The sequence below is a fragment of the Canis lupus genome, chromosome 9 (assembly GCF_003254725.2).
Source record: "Canis lupus dingo isolate Sandy chromosome 9, ASM325472v2, whole genome shotgun sequence".
Taxonomy (NCBI): Eukaryota; Metazoa; Chordata; class Mammalia; order Carnivora; family Canidae; genus Canis; species Canis lupus.
This window is the reverse complement of record NC_064251.1, coordinates 32827712-32849911: the sequence shown is the minus strand read 5'-3', so window position 1 is coordinate 32849911 and position 22200 is coordinate 32827712. Positions and strand designations below refer to the sequence as shown.

Here is a 22200-nt window from a genome sequence, read left to right as displayed (position 1 = left end):
ACTGCATGGCCGTGTCTGTTTAAATGAAGCGAGTATCGGTGCAGCCTTCTCAAATTCATGCTATGCAAGTCACATCTCAGAGGGGGTAATTTCCTTGCTCAGGATGAAAACTGACAGGGTTTCAGAGGAAAATAGTTTAGTGGTCATATTAAAAACTCGGTCATATTCACTTAGCATCATACCGTAAGTGCAGCTAGTTGCAGCGTAAACAAGCCTGGGCCGGACGTGGCTTTCTTCAAGTAGGCTGGCCCATTCCCGGGCCGTTCATTCTGCAGGAGGCTGAGACGCGAACAAGGCAGGATGGAGAAGCTATTTGTGCTCGTCCTCTCCCTTACCTTACTGACTGACTTCGCAGGTGAGCATAAACTCTGAAAACGGCCTACTTCTCTCCTGACGTGATAAACTGGAATAAGCCTATTTTATATTTTTGAAATATTTTTTCATTTCAAAGAATACATAATATGTAATAATTCAATCCTCCCCCCTCTCCAGGAGCAGGCTCCCAGAATTGCTATCATTAGAGATAAATTATTTTTTTTTAAATCTTTAAATGTATTTGAATAGTAATTCTCAGAAATGCTGATAAATCTTTACTATACTATATTTTATTTGATTTATAAAAAAGATTTTATTTATTTATTTGAGAGAGAGCAAGCGAGCATGAGTGGAGGGGAAGGGCAGAGGCAAAGCAGACGCCCCACTAAGCAGAGAGCCCGATATGGGGCTCGATCCCCTGGAATCATGACCTGAGCAGAAGGCAGATGCTTAACCAACTGAGCCACCAGGCACCCCAACTATAGCATCTTTTAGAGTTCATATGAGATCATCAAGACCTGACAGACTTATTTGATGATATCATTTGGAGTTTATGTGTGATTATTAAAACTTAATATATAATTTTATTATCATAATATCTTCTTCAAGGGATCATGTGTGATTATCAAGTTTAACACAATCTTGTTCTCAAGGAGAATCTTCCAATAACAACTTTTAGTTGATTTAGTGTTTTGGGGCTTTAAAAAAAAATCAAAGCAAATCTAATGGAAGAGAAACACATTGACCAGAGAACTGAGGAAAATATGTTTTAAAAAACTTATCCAGAGGCATCCAGCTGGCTCAATTGGTAGAGCATACAACTCTTGGTCTCAGAGTAGTGAGTTCGAGCCCCATGCTGGTTATAGAGATTACTTAAAAAAAAAAAAAAGAAAAAAACTCTATATTCATGAAGTTAGCACCCACTTTTAAAGAAATACACTATTGCAATAGGTAAGTCTCTTGAAATTGTACAGCTTTTGCTCTGAGTTTACCATGTTAGAAACAATTTACAATTCTTCTCAGAGCCCTCTGGAATGCCACATCCTTTGGGACAGGTCGCCGTGAAAGAACTTTTGTGTGTGACCGAAATTGAACTTGCAAATCCTTTGTCTTAGATTGTGAACTGGAGCATGAGCTTGTGTGCCTAGAGTCCCTCAGGCCCCTTCCTGACTTTTTCAGGGTCCTCCCCGATTCTGACGGAAAAGCAGGCCAAACAGCTTCTCAGGTCCCGACGCCAGGACAGGCCAAGCAAACCTGGCTTCCCTGATGAACCCATGCGGGTGAGTGCCAGCCTCCTGCTACTTGAAGGGACAGTGTGATCTCTTCTTCTTCTTCTTCTTCTTCGTCTTCGTCTTCGTCTTCATCTTCGTCATCGTCTTCTTCTTCTTTTAATAATAATTACTTATTTTTATTTATTTTATTAATTTAATTATTTAATTTTTATTTATTTTAATTTAAATTGATTAATTAATTAATTTTCTTTTATTATTACTTATTTTTATGTATTTCGTTTTAATTTTAATTTAATCATTTTATGAATTTATTTTAATTTAATTATTACTTATTTTTATTTATTTAAATAATTTATTATAAATTTATTTAATTCATTTATTTGAATTTAAATTCAATTTGCCAACATACAGTATAAGGTGCTCATCAAGTCACATGCTCTCCTTAATGGCCAGTTACCCCATCCTCCCACCAATCCCCTGTTCTGTAGCCCTCCGTTTCCCAGAGTTAGGAGTCGCTTATGGTTTGTCTTCCTCTCTAGTTTTTCCCCTAGTTACGGTCCCTTTCACTATTTCTCATATTCCACATATGAGTGAAACCATATGTTGATTGTCTTTCTCCAAATAACTTATTTCACACAGCATAATACCCTCTAGTTCCACTCACGTCGAAGCAAATGGTGGGTATTCATCATTTCTTTTTTATTATTAAGATTTTATTTATTTATTCATGAGAGACACACACAGAGAGAGAGAGAGAGTTTGAGAGAGAGAGAGAGAGAGAGAGACAGGCAGAGGGAGAAGCAGGCTCCATTAAGGGAGTCTGACGTGGGATTTGATCCCGGGTCTCCAGGATCAGGCCTTGGGCTGAAGGTGGCGCTAAACCCAGGCTGCCCCTGCCTTGTCTTCCTGAACCCATCCTTGCCTTCATTTTGTCGGTTGTGCTGGGTGCTATTAGATCCTGCCACACTGACCCCAGGTCTGGCTTGTCCCCCCATTCCCTGGAGAAGTACTAACATTCCTGGTATTTTTTTTTATTATTATTTTTACCAGGATGAGTTCATTTAAAAATCTCTTATTAAGGTACAGTATTAAAAAAAAAATGCAATGTTGCGCAGTGCTGAAGAGTGCTGGCTCTGGGTCAGACTGTGTGGGCTTGGCTTCCCATTTTCTACCTGTGTAAACTTGGGCAGCTTTCCACATGTTTCTATACCTCAGTACTCTCATCTATAAAAGCGGGCTAACAATAAATATTACTTACCTTCCTCTAATATTGTTATTCCAAATAATAACATAAAATAACTATAAGGATAAAATAAAGGAATTCCTAGTAAGGCACTTATAATAATAATACTCAGCAAACAGTAACTACTCCTTTGATTATTAAGTACCAGGGACCAGGCAAGGTGCAGAGGCTGTCAGAGCAGTTGCTTGGAATTCTGCTCTGAGTTGATAGCAGACACAGAGAAGTCAGTGAATGGCTGTTATACAGAGTGGCTTAGAAATGAATCAAGGACTTTAGGCTGTCAGGAGTGGGCATGCCTTGTCTGTCTTTTCTTCCTGTCTGTCTGTCTTTCTCTCCCTCTCCCCTTCTCTCTTGAAGTCAGATGTGGCTTGAAATATCTAAGCGCAGGGTAGAAGGGGCCTGGTGGGGCAGGTGCAAGATCAGGGAGGGTTGGAGTTCCGTGGACTTTATCTTGTGTTTGGTGGAAGACAATGGGGAGGTGGAGACTGGAGCTTCAGATAGATGGTTTGAGAAGTGGTTAGAAGAGAAGAGGCCGAGGACTGAAGTCTGGGGACACCAACACTCAGAGGTGAGCAGAAGAGGAGGAACTCGAAGGGGCTGAGAAGGAATGTGGGCAGACATTGGGGAAACCCAGAAAGTGTGGGGAGCGGAATGCTTGGCTCGAGGGTCCCCAGGGGCTCCAACTGGCACCTTGTGCTTTTGGCCTGATGTCTGGAGGGGCTGTTCCAGAGGCTCTTCCTCAGGAACCTAGGAGGCTACAGGTCTCAGAAGACAGGCTCTAATCAGCAGTAGAGTCTGCCACTGGGCATTTTCTCTGTCGGCATCTGCCCCTGGTTCCTCTGAGCTCTGGCTCAGAGGAATGGCAGCCTTCACAGGGGCTGAAGGCATCTTAGACATTGGGCAACAGGTGAGTTTGGATGGTTGTAGCAGGGGAGGTTGGACCACGCAGATCAGCTTCCTGCCTCCCTCGCTCCTCCAGCGTCACCCTCCCTGCCATTCTAGTCTTGTGTCCCCAACACGGCTGAGTGTGGTCCTTCCCTGCCCAGAACTTCCCAAAGCTCCTTCTCTGACCACTTCCTTCCTCTGACCTCTGGTCGCCACTGGTCTTCACCTGTGACAACCTGCATCTTGCTTCGAACTCTGTGATTTTACTGAATGTCTGACTTTTTTGGTTTTGTTCTGTTTTTGGTCATCTTATAGGCTGATCACCAATGACTTCTCTTAACTGAGCCTACAATATCTAGTTTCTGTGTGATTCTCTCTTGCCTCAGAACTCACTGCTGACCCCTCATGCCTCCTGTGTATAACCCAGCCCTGCATGTCCCTCCCCAAACACTGACCCCAGTGTCCAGAATCCTCTGCCACTCAGCCGAATTTGGAAAAGTGCTCATGTGACCTACAGTTGAAGTGGGAAATAAATATGCAATAAATACTTGGTGGCTAGTCTATATCAGTAGTTCTCATCCAGGGATGATTTTGCTCCTCCATCCCCAGGGACATCTGGCAGTGTCTGGAGACATTTGGTTGTCACAATGCAGAGGAGGCAGGGGGAGAGGGGAGAGGGCAGTGGTGGTGGGGTAGGTAAGGTGGGAAGAGGGAGGGTTTGCTACTGGTGTCTCATGGGTTAAGGCCAGGAATTCTGCTAAACATCTTATAATGCACAGGGCAGCTCCCATAACAAAGAATGATCTTGCCTAAAATGTCAACAGTCCCAAGAGTGAGGAACCCTGGCTATACCATGCTGAACAACCTCTTTCTCTTTTATTCTGTGCTACTCTATGCATCTCTTGCACTATCATTTATTATTAGATTATATTATATTTATTATTATATTATATTATATTATATTTACCCACATGCAGAACCAGCTGAATCAACAAGCAATTTCTGGTATCACATTTTTCTAGGAATGTGTTTCTTAACCTTGGCTGCATGCTGGAACCAACTGGGAAAGTTAAAAATTTGATGCCTGGGTCCCAATCCCAGGAGGGGATGGCCTGAGGTGTGGCCTGGGCATTGGGTGGGTGACAAAGCCCCTCAGGTGGTATCAACGTGCAGCCCGAAGCTGGGAACTACTGTGCCAGGCCTTCTGGGAGAGACCTGGCATATGTAATACCAGCTCCTGTGGGCTAGTCGGGAACATGAAAGCTAAAAGCACGAAATGTTTAGGGAACAGTTAAAGGTTGAACTGAGTGACATGGAGAGCGAAGGCACCAGTCTGGATTCAGTTGAGTCAGAGAGAGTAGGAGGCTCATGGGGTGCATGCAGAGCGTGCTCCTTGCTGACCTGATGTGCACTTCATTAAACTTAACACTGATAGGGCCTTACCAAGTGCCAGACACTGGGGACATAAAACAAACTAGACAGTCTTCCTTCTTCCAGGTGCCCATGTCCATTGTGTGGAGACAGAGTCACAGCGACTCAACTAGATTGGAGTTCTCTAATGAGGTTGAGAGGAAAGGGTCTCTAGCTCTACCTGGAAGGAGGGAGGAGGTGTCCACCGGCTGAGGCTTGAAGGATGAGGAGTTTTCAGGCAAGGGATGGAGGGGAGGTGGGAAGCATATTCCACCCAGTGCCATTCAGTCCACATTCTCCCACTAACTAGTCATGGACTTTGGGCTTTGGACTTAGGATGAGTCAGTTTCCTTTTTCTGGAGCTCACTTTCCTCTAGAGTGTAGAGAATTTGCAGTGAATCTGGCTAAAAGGTCTATTCTAGGTCTTGTATTTTAGGGTACTGAATAGAGCTTTGAGGGAACAAGCCAGGTTTCTTGGTGCCAGTCTGCAACTTGAGGAAAAGCCAAGGACTGCAGGATGCGGCCCCCCGGTGAGAAGCCAGAGGAGTTTATTTAGAGGGTTTCTCTAAAGCTCCAGAGCCTCCTCCCTTCATGGTGGCCCTGCTACCACTGTATCCAACATCCGAGACCTATATTTGACCTCTTCCCCCATATCAGGTCTTGTTGTTGACTTTTCCTTTTCATGGATTCGCTGAGAGCAAAGTGAATACCCATCACCTGTCATGTAGAAGAAGCGATTTACTCATTTTAGGTGACAGCTGACATCGTGATGATCCTGGTTCTTCATCACTGTTGACAGTGATGGAGCCCTGGACGGACAGGGTGAGCCCACATTTGTCTGGTCCTGAGTGGCAACCTGTGGCCGTAGGGGAGGTCAGGGGTTGGTGAGTGGGACTGCCTCACAGGCTTAAACCCTACAGCATGGGAACTAAGGGCTTAATTAAGTCCCTTTGATTTGTGAGGAAGGAACCACACTTCCTTGCTCTTTATCTTTTGCCAAGATACCTGCTACCCTCCTTGTTTCTCTGTGCAAACCTTCTGCTTAGATGTCCCTTTGCTAGGGAAAGGGCACTGTCCTGCAAATGCACCACCCTGTGTATTCAGTGCACGCGCATCCTGAGTGTTGTATATGTGTGGGTGTGTGTGTATGTGAAGGTGTGTGTATTTGTTGTATATGTGAGGATGTGAATATACGCGAGAGAGTATGTGTGTAAGAGTGTATATGTATGGGTGTGTGTATCACTGTGTATGTATGTGAGGCTGTGTGTGTGTGTGCTTTGGAAAAGACCTTGCAGAAAAATTTTTAAAAAGATTTTATTTATTTACTCATGAGAGAGAGAGAGAGGCAGAGACACAGGCAGAAGGAGAAGCAGGCTCCACACAGGGAGCCCGATGCAGGACTCGATCCCAGCACCCCGGGATCACGCCCTGAACCGAAGGCAGATGCTCAACCACTGAGCCACCCAGGCATCCTGCAGAATAATTTTTCAGAAGGTCTGGATTCCAATTCTCTCTCTTCCACTTTCAACCTTGACTTGAGTCCTTGGAATATGTGAAAGGACGGGTGATGGCAACGGAAGATCCTGTGGGGCTAGGCTGGAAAGCCATAGCTGTCACAGGAGAGTTGACTTCCATTCTGTACTCATTAGGAGCCACCAGGAATTTTGGGCAAGGGAGTGACAAGATTGGAGCTAGTTGCCAGGAGCCGTGAGGTCTGGGACAGAGGTCTGGGACACAGTCTCGTCAAAGCTGCCCTTCGGCTACCACTATCCATGAGTAATGGGAAATGACACTTTTGGACAGGTTATGGTCCCTCCTTGCCATGTGACTCAGGAGATGACCAGGTGGAAATGAGCAGAGAGAGTGATCTTTGGGAAATGTATGCACTCTTGGGGACTGTGCCTTAAGACTCATGCTCACCCCTGAGTTGAAATCACAGAGATGACCAGTTGGGTTATTTCATCTCACTTCTTCCCTCCGAGGGAGCATGCAAAAGAAAACCGGTACAGAGAGGAGAGGCTAGTGATGGGGGTGAATGAGTGGAGCTTTGGACAGAATTCCAAATGCAAACAAGTATGAAGATTTGCAGCATCCCCTGTTCAGGAGTATTTACTAAGCAATGTTTATGATCTTGACACGTGGCCTAAGTATTAACAGATGTTGGCTTCTTGTGGACAGACAGGTGTTTTGGAGACACATTCAGGCAAGCTGTGCCCGTGCTTCCAAGGGGCTGGACTGTTTTGACCGCAATTCACCGCAAGGACTGTTCTTTTCTGACCATGCAGTGGCAAGAACATTATGCTCTTGGAAAGGTGTGGCCCTGCATTGCAGGGAGCATTGGTCTTGGCCTCAAAGGAGTGTAAGCATGGTGCTGGGATCCTTGATAGAAGAAGGTGGAACCCTGTGGGGATGAGGACAGAGGCTGAGAGGAGATATGGCTCTGGGGAAGAAAACAGGAGGGATGTTGAATGTATGGAGGCAGCTGGGCAGGAAGGGGTAGGGGACACTTATTTACAGCAGTTCCTGGCATTAAATTTGCAGCTGTTTTGTGCTCTGTGTGTCATTACCCTCTGCAACCCTTAGACCTTAGGAGAAGCCTGCTGATTCGGCAACCTTGTGTTAGTGGTTCTTTGTGGGGAATGGCAGGTGGCGGGTGGTGTGCTGTGTGATTGACAAAAGAGGATGGTAATCACTCAAATCTGGAAGCTACAGTGGTGGCAAAACAGGCTATGGGACTGATTTGGGAGAAACATGGCTCCCAAATCTTCAGAGATTTGGGGGAGTGGGTTCTAGATCTCACAGGAATTCGATGGGCACTCACAGAAGGCTGAGATTCACTGCAGGGGAAGGAGGCAGCCATCTGGATTAGGTGTCAGTTGAATCATTTTGGGGTCTACATTAGGACCCCAAACAGTTTGCAAAGACCTCGTGTTAGAATAGTTTTAAGATCCCAAGGGAAGGAGGGGCACCCGTGTGGCTGAGTCAGTTAAGCGTCTGCCTTCAGCTCAGGTCATGATCCCAGGATCCTGGGATCGAGTCTCACATCTGGCTCCCCATATCGGGTTCTCGGCTCGGTAGGTTCTCTTCCTCTCCCTATTTGTGCTCTCTCTCTCTCTCTCTCTCTCTCTCTTTCTCTCTGTCAAATAAATAAATAAATCTAAAAAAAAAAAAAAGATCCCAAGGGAGGGGAAAAAATCCGCCTTGGGTGAAATTAATGCATGGAAAGAAGGGCTAGGTTTATGTTTGGAAGGAAGAAAGTGGAAAAAATATTGAGACTTCCCTGAATATTGCCTCAGTTATGATTCTGTTTCTGTTGGTCTTTGGGGTTTGGGTCTAAACTCTTGCTATTCAAAATGTGGTCCCCAGCCCTGGCCACCTGGCTTCTTGGAACCTCACACTCCTCCTTGCACCTCCCACAGGCCCCAGGGGGCCCGTGCACACCGTGGTTTGAGAGCAGTAACTTCAGTCCTGCAGAGCTAGCTGCGAGGGGGGCTCTCAGCCTCTGTTCCTGACACCCCAAGGCCCAGGAGCCAGCCTGTGTTTGTTTTGCATGACAAAATTGACTTCTCCCCCTTCCTTCTGGGTACTCTGCTCCTTTGGATTCCAGTCTCCCAGGACACCCTGCCCCCGACTTCTCTGCCTGCTTGGCACTTTGTGGATCTGCTTTGCTGGATCCTCAGTCCTTTAAATGTCAGAGAGTCCTAGGGCCTGTCTTCCCACCTCATCAGTCTCGTGAGTTTAAATATCATGTCTATGGCGACAACTGCACATTGCCTCTCCCGGGAGCTCCAGCTCATTTACGTGACCGTCCACTTGCTTGGCAACATTTTCCAGACAGCTCAGACCCAACAGCCCTACGTTGAATCTGACACCAGCTCCTGCTCTTGCCTCCCACATCAGGATGAATAGTGCCGGCTTCCCCTAGTTTTGTGGGCCCCATATCCAGACTCTGACCACTCCTCACCCTCCACTGCTAACACTGGGGTCCCTAGGGGAGATAGAGAAATTCTCTTTTACCTGGCCTCCCTGCCTGCTCTCTGGATCCCTCTGTGTCTGTTCTCAAGAGGGCAGCAAGAATCAGATGTTAAAAATGTAAACCAGATCTTGTCCCTCCCTGGCTCAAAACCTTCCAATGATTCCCTGCCTTATGCCCCATAAAATCCCTAGTTCTACAGTGGCCTACCAAGCCCTAGAGGCCTGTTGTCCCCATCTCGGCCTCCACCTCGTCCTCCGCTCTGCAAGCTGGCCTCATCAGTGTGCTCTGAATGCATCAGGTTTAACGTATCCCTTCGCAGCTGCAGTGAGGCTGTATGGTAAGTAGGGTTGGCTTTGTTCTGCAACTTGCTATTTTTTTTTTTTTCATTCAGCAATATGTCTTCATCTTGCTCATTTTTAGCTGAAGCATAGTAGAAATGTATCATGCTGTGGTCTGAATGTCAGTGGTTCCCCCTCCCCAATTCATATGTCAATGTCCTTACCACCCCTCTGCCCCCCATGTGATGGTATTTGGTTCCAGAGAGCTCCCTAGCCCACTCTGCCAAGTGAAGCTACAATGGGAAGTCTGTGACCCGAAAGGGTGCTCTTACCCGGCCATGCTGGCACCCTAATCTCCAACTTCCAGCCTCCAAAACCATGAGAAATACATTTCTGTTGTTCATAAGCAACCCGGTCTGTGGTGTTTTGTGAGAGCAGCCCAAATGGATGGAGACATTTTTCAACTTAACTTATTTAGCCCTTCCCAGAACAAGGGACACTTTTGGTTATTTCCAGGGTATGTGTGCACATGTGTTTTGCCGAGTGCAATGATAACAAATGGACTGGCTGGGTCAGAGAGCTTATGTACTTTTAGCTGAATTAAATATGGCAAATGGCCTAATCAACTGTACCAACCCTCACCTCGAGCATGCGTAAGAGTACTCGGGTCCCTATACTCTGGCCAGTACTTTCAAAATGAAAAGAAATAAAGTTTTTATTATTTATTTTTTTCAAAGGACTTTATTTATTTATTCATGAGAAACACAGAGACAGAGAGGCAGAGACATAGGCAGAGGGAGAAGCAGGCTTCTTGTAGGGAGCCCAATGGGGGACTCGATCCCAGGACCCCAGCATCCCGCCCTGAGCCAAAGGCAGACGCTCAACCACTGAGCCACCTGGGCGCCCAAGAAACAAGGTTTTTTAAAGTTACCACACTTACCTACTCTTCTATCTGTACATGTTTATAGAGACATGTTGCCAAACAATAGGGACCATATTTTTCTTGGTGATAAGATTCAGGGCAAATTTTTTACTTTCATCTTCACATCCTTTTTCCTTTTTTTTTTTTTCTTTTTTTTTTTCACATCCTTTTTCCTATTCCTCAGTGTATTTGTCTCTTATGGTGGCCATAACAAAGTGGCACAAGTGGGGTGGCTTCTGACAGCAGACGTCAATTCTCTCTCTCATTGATTCTCTAGTCTAGGTCTAGAGACCAGAAGTTGAAAAGAAAATGTTGGTACGTTTGGTTCTTTCCTGCCGAGGGGGTGGGGTGGGATGAAGGCAGAGAACTAGCTCTGGGGGAGAATCTGTTCTGGCTTTCTCTCCCAGCTTCTGATGGTTTCTTTAGTCCTTCCTTGGTGTTTTTTCAAACAGGCTCTCTGTCTGTGATCACAGGGCCTTGTGTCCCATGTGTCCCTGTGTCCAAATTGCACTCATTTCACAAGGACACCAGTCACCAGATTTAGGGCCCACCTTAATCTAGGATGACCTCATCCTAGCTTGGTTACATCTGCAAAGATCCTCCTTCCAAGGAAGGTCATGTGTGCAGGTTCCAGATGAACATAAATGTTGGGGAGGACACCATTCATTCAAGTACGTCCAGTCTCCTAGTTTCAATAAACATAGAAGTCTCACAAAAACAATACAGGAGAGTGCTAAGAGGTGGTCACAGATGGCTGGGTCTGAATCCAGACTTGCAGGTGTCTGTATGGACAACTTGGCACCGTTCATTGGCATTAGAAAGCTCTGAGGAGAAGCAGGTTGTCTGCTATGATGGTGTTTGAATTTGAAATTCTCTTATCGCACTTGCCTTTGCATTTGTTTCTTCTGCTCTCGTCTACCTGGTTAACTCTTACTTGTTCACAGAGATTCATGGTAAATTATGCCTTTTTTGGGAGGCCTCCCTGATGCTCGTACCCTCCCCACCATGAATTAGAGCACCACTCTGGCATAACACAAGATAGCTATTTCTTTTTTTTTTTTTTTTTTTTTTTTTGTCTCTCTTACTAGACTATTCTAAACTGCTTGAGCAGATGGACTTTTTGTTGCATTTCTGGGTCCTCATCACCAAGCACAGTATTTGGCATTTACTAGATGCTCATTATACTTATTTCCATTCCCTTTTTTTTTTTCTTCTCTCCAGGGGAGAAATTGTGGAGGATATAACTCTATCCTACAACTAGGAGGTTATTTCAAAGACATCTTTTCTATGGCCTCACTTAAATTCATTACGTTTCTTGTAATCATCCCAAAATTTAGGGAAGAAATTATCTGCCAACTGCTGGGGTGAGCCATGGAAATTCTTTAGAAAGATGACATTGGAGCTAAAATTATGTCTTCTGTGAGTGTATTCATAAGTGGTCATGTGCCCTGGGAATATGCTTTCCATTCGGCCTGTGTTTCTTTAAGGAAAGTTCTTGTTGGGCATGTATAAATCATATTAGCTTTATTGTAAGTAGTCTTCTTAAAATATGCTTTCATGTTTAGCTCCTTGACAAATATGTGTAGTCACTCTACTACCCTTTTGTGCCCCATGATGTCAAAGGCCAGTTTGGAGTGACAATGATGTAAATCGCACACATCACTGATCTGCTTTCTTTTAGCGCTGAGCCCTAAAGTTACGTTTGGAGCCCCCGTCCTGCATAGAGGACTATCTTGCTTGTACTAATGAGCAAAATAATTCATCCAAATGTTGATGGACTTTTAATTTCACGCAAATGTCAGAGGAAGGATTTTGCCTTCTTGGAAAAAGTTCCTGCCTTGATAGCTTAACTGTCCACTCTATAATAATTCTCTGCTTAGATCAGGTTCCAGTGAGTATTTAATTTCATTATCACACCAGTGCCATCACAAAGGATCGCTTCCAATTTCCTCTCTAATTACTGGAGATTATTTACTTAAATCATTACACTTGGGATTGGACATGGAATGCAGATACTGGTTTTTGTTTTGCTTTAAATTTTTTCCCCTTAAAAGAAAGGAATCTGAAAAAAAATTAAAACTTATTTTCCATCTATCCTTTCTTTCTTGATCCAGGAACATTTGAGTTTATCATTAATGCTGGGTCATTTCTAATGCAGCCAATGCAATTGTTGAATTTGTGGTTTTTCAGTAGATTTGCAGTTTGGCTTTTCATCTTTGACTAATGATTGCTTCTAGGCCTTTGTGGCATATCCATTTTCCTAACGTTTTAAATAAATAGGGAAATGTCATGGAAACCAGTGCTTGTTTCTTTCTCTCTCTATGTGTGTGTCTGTTTTGGTTGTTTTTCTTCAATGCTGATTTCAGCTGCTATTTAGGAGTGTGAGGTATATATTACTCTTTGATGCTTTTTATGTATGTTTGGCCTGGGCCATTATAATGAGCAGATTGACACAGATGTTGAGGAAATTTCCAAGAGGGGTTTAGAGGGATTATGGAAAAAGAGTAATTTCATCTATTCATTTACTCATTTGTACATTTCTCCAGTGATCTTTATTGAGGTCCTACTATGTGCCAAGTGCTAAGCCTTATACTAGGTATACCTTGATCACTGCCATTAAAAAGCCTGTTTGGAGGTTTGGCTGAATGGGACAGAAATTAAATGAGTAGGGATGCAAATAAGCATATAAGAGGTATGCAAATGTGGGGTGCCTGGGTGGCTCAGTTGGTTAAGCATCTGCCTTTGGCTCAGGTCATGATCTCAGGGTCCAGGGATAGAGCCTCATATTAGGCTCTCTGCTCAACGGGGAGTCTGCTACTCCCTCTCCCACTGCCCCTTCTGCTCGTGCTCTCTCTCGTACACTCTCTCTCAAATAAATAAAATCCTTTTTTTAAAAAAATGAGGCATACAAATGCTATATGCTAGTGGCTGACATTTGTTAAAATCCCCACTGATCTCATCAGAAAAATCTGTACGTATTGGGAAACGGTCAGACTCATGGGAAGAAGTTTATCGTTTAGTAACTAGTACTGTCAGTTGTTTTCCTTGAAGTGACAGGCTCACTTCATTTTCAAAAAGATGCCTGCCAAACACAGCTAGTCCTTGACACCAACAGTCACTTAAGGGTTCTTCTTTGAGGAAACCACTGTACTTGGCCATGCGACAGAGGTGCTGCCTGCATGCTTCACATTGGGTCACTTTCGTCTGCCTCACAGGGGTGTTCTTCAGAGAAACAGGCATTTTTAGAATATTCTATATCTATTTATGTATTCTCACTGTGAGTGTGTGATGGTAAAAGGCACAAGGACAGTGATAATGGTTGTCACCATCACTAAAATGGTTAAGGCACCAGTTTTATCCACCTATGAAAAGGCAAATAATGTCTTAGATTATCCTAAAAAGAGTTTTGACCTCATGGAGCCCTGAGGGGGAGCATAGACCCCACTTTGAGGACCGCTGCTTTGGTCTTTCATTCCGCCAGCATTTATTGACAATTTCCTGCAGACCAGTTCCTGGGAAAGGGGCTCCACCTACAACTTCAAGACAGACTCAGATCTTTCTTATCTAATTGTAACCACAAAGAATTGGGCAGCTCATAAGGAAGAGGCTTCTTGCAAAGGCATTGCAGAGTTCAGGTCAACTAGCAAGAGATGATAAATTCCAGGCTCACAGCCCCTGGGCATGAAGCAGAAAGGCAGGTTCCCGGAATGAGAGAGCCTTCAGGAGAGGATGCAGCCATCTGACACTTTGGGACTTCACTGGAGGCATCCCTCTCTCCTACGTCTAATCCCCTGCTGGGGTCTCTACTTCAGACCCATCTGCAAGCCCCAGGTTCCTAAGGGAGTCTGGGCTGCACTTCTAGGCCAGCTTCTCATTGTATAGGGCCAGGTGAGGGAGGAGAGAAATGGATTGAAAGGCATAGATGGAGACTACGTATGTGGCACAGAACCTGTATCATTTCATTTAATCCTGACAGCCCAGGGAAATGGGTGCTAGAGCCATCCCTGTCGTGCAGATGGATGCAATGAAGATGGACAGGCCAACCGATACCGGCAGAGTCTGGACTTGAACAGACCCCGCCCCAGGCTCACACCCAGACCTCTTAGCTTCTCTACCCAACCGCCTGGCACACAGGCAGGCAAGAAGGTGGCCATGTGGGCTTCCTTCAGTGAGCTGCTCGCAGGGAACTGTAGGAGGACAGCTGTGTGCTGGCAAAACTTTGTTCTTTATTTACAAGACTCCACACTGCTTTCCTGTTTCCCCCAATTCTTCTTCTTCTGCCCCCAAACTCCCCAGACAGGGCATGAAAGGGCAGGATTCAGCCCAAAACTCACAAACAGGTCCTTGCAAGCTGCTAGGGAGTCGTGGTCCGACAGTGGGGTCCCGCAGGAGCCTCTCACCATCTGCCTCCTCCTTGGCTGCCCCAGAGACTCCCTGCCTGGGACAAGGAATGCATTTTGACAAGTCAGATGAAAACAACAATGATAAACAAAACAAATTCAAACTGCATGGGTCCTGCAGGAAAGGGAAAAAAAAAAAAAACTCAGGAAACTTGGACACTTTATAATTCATTCCTTTGCACTGTCATTAAAAAACGTTTTTTGTTTTTATTTTATTTATTTATTCATGAGAGACACAGAGAGAGAGGCAGAGACACAGGCAGAGGGAGAAGCAGGCTCCCCGGACTCAATCCTGGATCCCCAGGGATCACGCCCTGAGCCCAAGGCAGACGCTCAACCCCTGAGAAACCCATTATCCCTGCTTTTTTTTTTTTTTTAAGGCTATATTTAATACAAGATGCAGACTTCCTATAGGGTTTCATAGAAACTTAAAAAATTACAGTTCTAAACTGGATTCCTCTCTCAAAGCTTTACAATACCATAGGAGAGTGTTCAGGATTTGGGATTTTTATGATATTTATACATACCAAAATAATTTAATCTTGCACAGATATTACTGAATATGATTACTCTCTCCCAAAGTGAGATATCACTTCTCTGATTATTGACCTGCTGTTTTGGGATACCCATGTGTGTTTATATGGATCTGTTTTACACTTTGCAATGGTTCCCATCCCATAATTACAGCACCCAGACTTCATTCAGAGCAATGTCAACAGCCTACCTCCAAGTTAAAAATTATTCTCATCTTCACCTACTCCCTTTTGGGGAGAAACTATCAAGTTCATGTGCCAGTATGTAAGCCCACCCACATGGCACCACCACTAAAAAATATGATGTAGGTCAAATACATCCTTACCCTCAGGGAGAGGTCACTGACAAAGAGAGTGACCAGGGCAATGCTGGGGGATGTTTGGAGAGCTCTGAGGTCACAGGGAATCTGAGAAGGCTTCCTGGAGGAGGTAACATTTAGGCTGAGTCCTGAAAAGTCAGGTAAAAGTGAGTCAGGAAAAAGAGAAGGCACGGGGGTGTTCTAGGTGGAGAGAATAGCATAAGCTCAGAGAGCAGAGCAAGTGTGACCCATCCAGGAAGGCTCGGGCAGATTGATGGTGAGGGAAGGTCAGGCTGGATCACAGAGAGCCATACAAACCACATTAAGGAATTAAAATTTTCTCCTAAGCCCTGTGTATCCCATTCAAGTAATTTCATCAAGGAAGCAACATGGGTAGATTTTTTGTTCTAGGCAGTCTGGGCTTCTCTGTTTGGATCAGGAGATGGAGAGACAAGGTCTTTAAGGAAGGAAGAGATTTTTGTCACTTCACTCTTATTTAAGAAGCAACCTGTTGATTTATCATTTATCATTTTTTCCATCTTGTGTATCATTTATACGAGATAATGCAATGAGAAACAATGTGGGAAACCCACAGGCTGAGCTGGCTTGGTTGAAGACTGAGCCTTGTTGGGAAGACAAGACCACCCTGACCCTGGAAGCGACCCTCACGTGGATGGAGGCAGAGCATGAGCGAGCAAGGACGTGAGGGGAGGGAGAACCACCTCACGCAAAGCAAACAGCTGTACTCCCGAGGCTGGATCCCGGTGTATTCAGTGGGCGGCTCCTCTGCAGCATACGTCGGTAGCATCTGCTGTCTGTGCTCTGTGCTCCTTTCTTGGACAACGGCGCAACCCTAGCACCCATGATCCTGTACGGCTGCTGGTTGTCTCCATCCTGTTCCCCATCCATCCCGTACCCTGCTCTGCTCAGGTGGCTGACCTGCACAGTCTGCACCGCTGGGTTCCCTGGCCAGCTGGCTTCTGTGTGGGCTCAGCAGGCCTTGGAGGGCAAGAGGAAAAAGAGGAGAGAGGGGCTGGGGCATTTGTTCCCTGCTCCCTCCCTGCTCGGCAGAGGCTGCACCCCTCCATGACCTCTATGGCCTCTTCCTCTGAGCCTTGTATAGGCATAGGCGTGTCCATGGCTTCCCTCTATTGCTAGTCCCTGGGTGCTGGAATGTTCTTTGGTGGTCCCCTTAACCCTGTTCTCATGGACGTGAATGGCCCTTCATTAAAGACCCTTCAGGTGAACCATATGAGGGAGAAAGTGATTCTAGAGAAGCTCGGAAATCAATGAGGCTGTCAATGACAAGTGTGGAGCAGGGCAGGGGGCAGGGCCTCTCTCTGTTGTTGTGAAGCATGGGGAAGTGGAGTAGTTCCTACAGGAAGCTGCCCTTACCTGCTGGGTACAGTGACTGTTATCCAGGGCTGCAGACCAACCCTGAGGGCAGAGTGAGTTGTCACCTGCTCCTCCGTCCAGGTGAGCAGTGCTGGTGAAGGCCCAAGGGCAGCTGTGACCCCTTTGGACAGCATTTTGAACTGGTCACTGTCAGGATGGAGCAGAGATGTTGGGGGCAGGTGTGGTGTTGGGTGGAGGGGTAGGGGGGCTAAGTGAGGAGTGGAGGGGTGAGGAGGAGGCTGTCATAGCCTGGGTGGGGAGCACTGAGGACCTGACCTACAGATGTGGCAGCGATGGAGGAGTGCAGCTGAGACTATCAGATTTTTAAAAATCTTTAAAAAATAAAAACATTTTTGAGGAACTACTAGGCTGTTTTTATGAAATGCCCCTCTCTCCCTAGTACTGTTTTGTTGTTGTTGTTGTTGCTTTTAAAGATTTTGCTTATTTATTCATGAGAGACACACAGAGAGAGGCAGAGACACAGGCAGAGGGAGAAGCAGGCTCCACGCAGGGAGTGCCATATGGGACTGGATCCCGGGACTCCAGGATCACGCCCTGGGCCAAAGGCAAGCGCTCAACCACCAAGCCACCCGGGTGCCCTGTTTTGTTGGTTTTAAAGTCTCTTTTGTTTGATAATAGTATTAGAGCAACTTCAGCTTTCTTATAGTTATCCCTTGCCTCTTTAAAAAAATGATTTTTATCACAAATGCATGCAGCCACAAATAATATTTTATTTAGTGATTCATGTTTTGTGACTACATAGGTAGCTATAATTCATTCATGGACACTGCTGTATAATACTCCATGGTGTGACCCTGCCCCAATTTATGTATCCATCTTCCTGTCAATGGATATTTGGCACCGTGCTAGTGTGTTGTTACTACAGGGTTTTGCTGCTGTGAACATTCTTGCACAGCTCCTGATATACATTTCTCTGGTTCTCAAAGTGACCAGCAGCATCAGCATTGGCTGGGAACTTGCCCAAAATGTAAATTCTGGAGCCCCACCTCAGACCCAGTGAATCAGAAACTCTGGCGGGTGGGGCCCAGCAATCTGTGTTTTGACAAACCCTCCAGGTGATTCTGATGCCTGATATTTGAGGGCCACAGCTTAGAATCTAATTGAGGAGTGGGATTTCTGGATTGTAGGCCACCAAACAATTTTCAAAGTGGTGGCTCCACGTTACACCCCACTAACTGTGTGTGAGTTCCCATAGACACACGCCCTCTCAGCACTTAGGGTTGTCAGATTTCTTTATTTTGCCCATCGACTGCGGGCTGCCTGACTGCTTCCCCCCCCCCCACAGAGACCTGGGCATGACGGGTTTGCCTCTGGTCCGACCTCCCAGCCTCCCTCGGCCTGTCCGCGCCCTGTCTCAGAGGCACCGCCGTGCCATGCTCCAGAGCAACTCAGCTGTCACTGTGGATAAAAGACTCTCTGCTGTGTGGGTTTGTTTTGACAGGAGTACATGCACCATCTGCTCCGCCTGGAACACCGCGCCGAGGAGCAGTTCCTGGAGCACTGGCTGAACCCTCACTGCAAGCCCCACTGTGACCGGAATGTGGTCCATCCCGTGTAAGGGGCTCAGGACCAGCTTCTGGTATGATCCTTTTCCTACCCAGGCCTTCTGGTTTTGGGAGATGGTGCTGGACGGCACGTGCATGGGCCCGGAGCTTTCAAAGCCGTGGCTTAGGGGAGCCAGCTAAGCAGCTGGCTGAGGGCTAGGGAGTGGCAAGAGCCACGCAGGGCGGAGAGGCGGCAGCCAGGATGAGAGAGGTCCTGGGGACACACAGACCGACCCCTACAGACTCACCAAGAGATCCCAAATAGGGGAGGGATGTGACCCTATTTGCTGTCCAAAGTCACTCCGGGATACACATCTAGAGGTGAGTGGAGACTCTGGTTTTTACAGCGGGGGTGGGCAACCGTGGGCTTGACCAGTGACCTCCATCACAACCATCACCACTGTGGCCAGGACCAGCCACATCTTCCCTGCCTTCCCCTAGCCTTCCAACCCCGGGGGTCTGCCCAGCCCACCCATTCTGCATCCCTCTTGCTCAGGGTTTGCCTTTGCAGGCCACCTGCGCTGGACTGTGAGCGTTCCCTGCGCCCTTGCGCGCCTGCCTGCGCTCTGCTCCCGCGAGGCCACTTGCTTTTTCCCTCACTGTCTCCCCCTTCCCAGATCCTGTTAGATACAGTAGCAGATCCCTTTGGAGGGTGAGCCTAGTGGGTGTCTCTCCTTCTCTGTACTATGGACTAAGCAGGACAGGATATGATTGGGTGGTTTATCATCTGCGGTTGGGAGAAATCGTACATCTCCGTTCTTGTTGATTTTGTGCCAGCGGAGGAGCAGTCCCTCTAGACTAGGGTTCTTTGTAAGTTTCGGGGTGCTCTCACGTGACGTCTCCTATTTGATCCTCTTAACACCCCTGTGCCATTTAAAGGCATATGTTTAGCCCCGTGTTATGGAGGAGCTAACTGAGCGTGATTAAGCCGCTCACTCATGCCAGGCAGTAGTTGGGATGGCACCCTCCCTGTGGATGGGGGCGGGGGTGGGGGCATGTGGAGTCCCTCTGAGGGGCATCAGCCAACAGTGAGAGGAGGAGCATCTGCCCGGCAGTGGAAGAGAAGCTCTGCTTTTGAGGGGCCGGAGTTGGACTGACACCTTTCCATAGAGGGAGACACTTACTGCCATTGTGTGGGTGGGGCGAGAGCAGAGGTTTTGGGTGCGAGCCCCCCAGGGTGGCGCCCTCCAAGGCCTGACTGAGGAAGGCCTTTGCCTCCGGGTGCACCCCGGGGTGCTGACTAGGCTGGCTCCTGCAAAGCCAGGTTCCACGGGGGCCTCACTGCAGGCAGCTGGCGCTCACCTGGAAACAGGGAAGCAGTGGCCCGAGGGATGCACCAACTTGGAATGTGGATTCAGAGAGGATTCGGGTCATAAAGACTGATGGGGGGGGGGGGACAGGAAACAATGTCACTTTCTCTCCGCTTCCTCATTTGCAAAATGAGGACAGTAAGGGCTCCTCCCTGACGTGGTCCTTCTGACCATTAAAAAATTCGGATGCAGGGAACCCTGGGTGGCGCAGCCGTTTAGCGCCTGCCTTTGGCCTAGGGCGCGATCCTGGAGACCCGGGATCGAATCCCATGTCAGGCTCCCGGCCTGCTTCTCCCTCTGCCTATGTCTCTGCCTCTCTCTCTCTCTCTCTCTCTCTCTCTGTGACTATCATAAATAAATAAATAATTAAAAAAAAAGTCGGATGCAAAAAAAAAAAAAAGTCGGATGCATGGAAAACAGTGCTGCCCTGGTGCATATGAGGGAGTGCTAGGAGATGACAGCTTGCTGGCTGTTGGCCCTCTCCCTCTCTCCTTTTTATCAAGTCGATCATCACAAGATGGTTCTTTTCTTGTTCTTTTCCAGCCAGCAGTTTGATAAGCAACGACCTGGCTACTGTTGAAACACCGGATGAGGCTCCTTCTTTATTTTTCAGCCATGGAAACGGATGTTTTCAGACCTCTGTGGCAAAGGCTGCCTCGGGGATTGATGGCAAATATATATACATGTATGCTGCTTCATTTGACTAACGTGCATCACTCATTAAAGCCAATAGCTTGAAGTATCACTCCCTTCCCTGCCCCTCATGGCCTTCCTGCAGGTTTGATAGGGTGGGCAGAAGGAGAAGCTCACCTGGGGCCAATGAGCTGGAACTTCTGGAAAGTCTTGCAGGGTATAGTGAAGCCCAGCCCTGGGGGTTGCAAAGGGGTCCCGTCATCTATTCCGCCCTCCATCCTGTCTGCTCTAATAAACACTGGTGTTAAACCTACTTTCTGTGCTGTCTCCTTTCTTTTCCTTCCAAAAAGGACAGCTGATATTTCCTTGCCTGTGAATCCAGCATTGGAAAGCTTATGGTTCTGTGAATAAATAGATGGATGCAAATACAAAATACCTAGCAATTTTTCACAAGGACCATCCTTTTTTGGTAAAGGGATTACTTGCCCAAGGCTTGCCCTGGAAATAGAGGCATCACTTAATACCAGGTGCACACCCTGGTCTTCTAGCAAAGGATACATTTTTTTTGGTGGAAAATGGATGGTGGCTCCCATGTCCCTCACGTACCCCCAACTCCCAGAATCAGAGAGTACACTATCAAAGACCAACAGAAGCAGGCAGAAATTGGGAGGGAAGGGAAAGTGGGCTGAATGGTCCTACAGAGAATCTGCCGTCGTCTTTTTGGTGGTTCGGAGAGTGGCCCAAGTCCCCTGGGTTACAGTGGGGAGGGAGGGCCTGTCACCTGACCCAAGGGACCCTGGGCAGGCTTGTCTAGGGAGTAGTCACGGAGGATCTCAGGGCCAAGCCCGGCACTAGGATCTTTACATACTAGGATTTTTGTTGAATCATCACACCCACGCAGTAGATGTGGTTTATTATTTCCACTTTATAGGGGAGGAGACTGAGCTTTACAGAATTTTGATAGTGTATTCATTTTCGGTCTTGGCTGCAGCAAATTACCGGAAACTTAGTGACTTAAAACAACGTGAATTTATCATTTTACATTCCGAGGTCAGAAGTCTCACTCCGCGGGATTGCGTTGCTCTCTGGAGGCTCCAAGGGTGAATCTGTTTCCTCATCTTTTCCAGAGTCTAGAGGCTCCTGCACTTCTCAACGGGTGTCCGCCTCCTCCACCTTCAAAGGCAGCAGTGACAAGTGCTTCTCTCTCACACCACGTCGTCGTCTGTCTCCCCTGCCTCTCTCTTCCACTGTTAAGAACCTTTGTGATAACGTTGGGTCCTTTCAGATAAAGCAGGACAACCTCACTAACTTTGGGCCAGTTGATTACTGTGCCCCTGCCTCCCCATTGTCATGTAAGGTAACATATTTACAGGCTCCAGGGATTAGGATGTGGGTGGCATTATTCTGCCTCCCACAGGCAGTTTGTTCAAGTTCACGCAACTGGTAGGTAGAGCAGCTGGGAGTCTGAAGCTAAGAAGCCCCTCATCGCCCTTGTTCTCCCAAACACTGTACCTGTGCCCTAAACCTGAGATCCTTCTGCCTGGAATTAAGTGGTTTTCTCAGCTGAGCTCCTTGAGGGCTCAGCATGCGTCTTTACCGAGACACCATTGCATCCCTCACCTGGTAGGGGGGCATCCGTCAAGTGCCAGAGCCATTTCACGGACTCTGACATTGAACACAGGGACTTGCCTGGGGCACGCAGAACAGCGGCAGACAGGACGCTCCTGCTCAGTACCTCATGCTACCTGCCTCTCAGGGTGCTAAGAAGTAGGAGCTGAGTACCTGTGTATCTGTGTGTGTGTGT

At 46.9% G+C, this 22200-nt stretch overlaps 1 protein-coding gene across 1 annotated transcript; it reads left to right on the top strand.

Annotated features, from left to right (window-relative positions):
• The first annotated feature begins 263 nt into the window (after window positions 1-263).
• C9H17orf67 (chromosome 9 C17orf67 homolog) lies at window positions 264-20709 on the top strand. The gene is made up of 4 exons (XM_025440333.3): window positions 264-355; window positions 1495-1595; window positions 18351-18488; window positions 20307-20709. Exons 1-3 carry the CDS (start codon window positions 301-303, stop codon window positions 18465-18467), a joined length of 273 nt encoding a protein of 90 aa, XP_025296118.1. The 5' UTR covers window positions 264-300; the 3' UTR covers window positions 18468-18488; window positions 20307-20709.
• Window positions 20710-22200: the final 1491 nt, after the last annotated feature.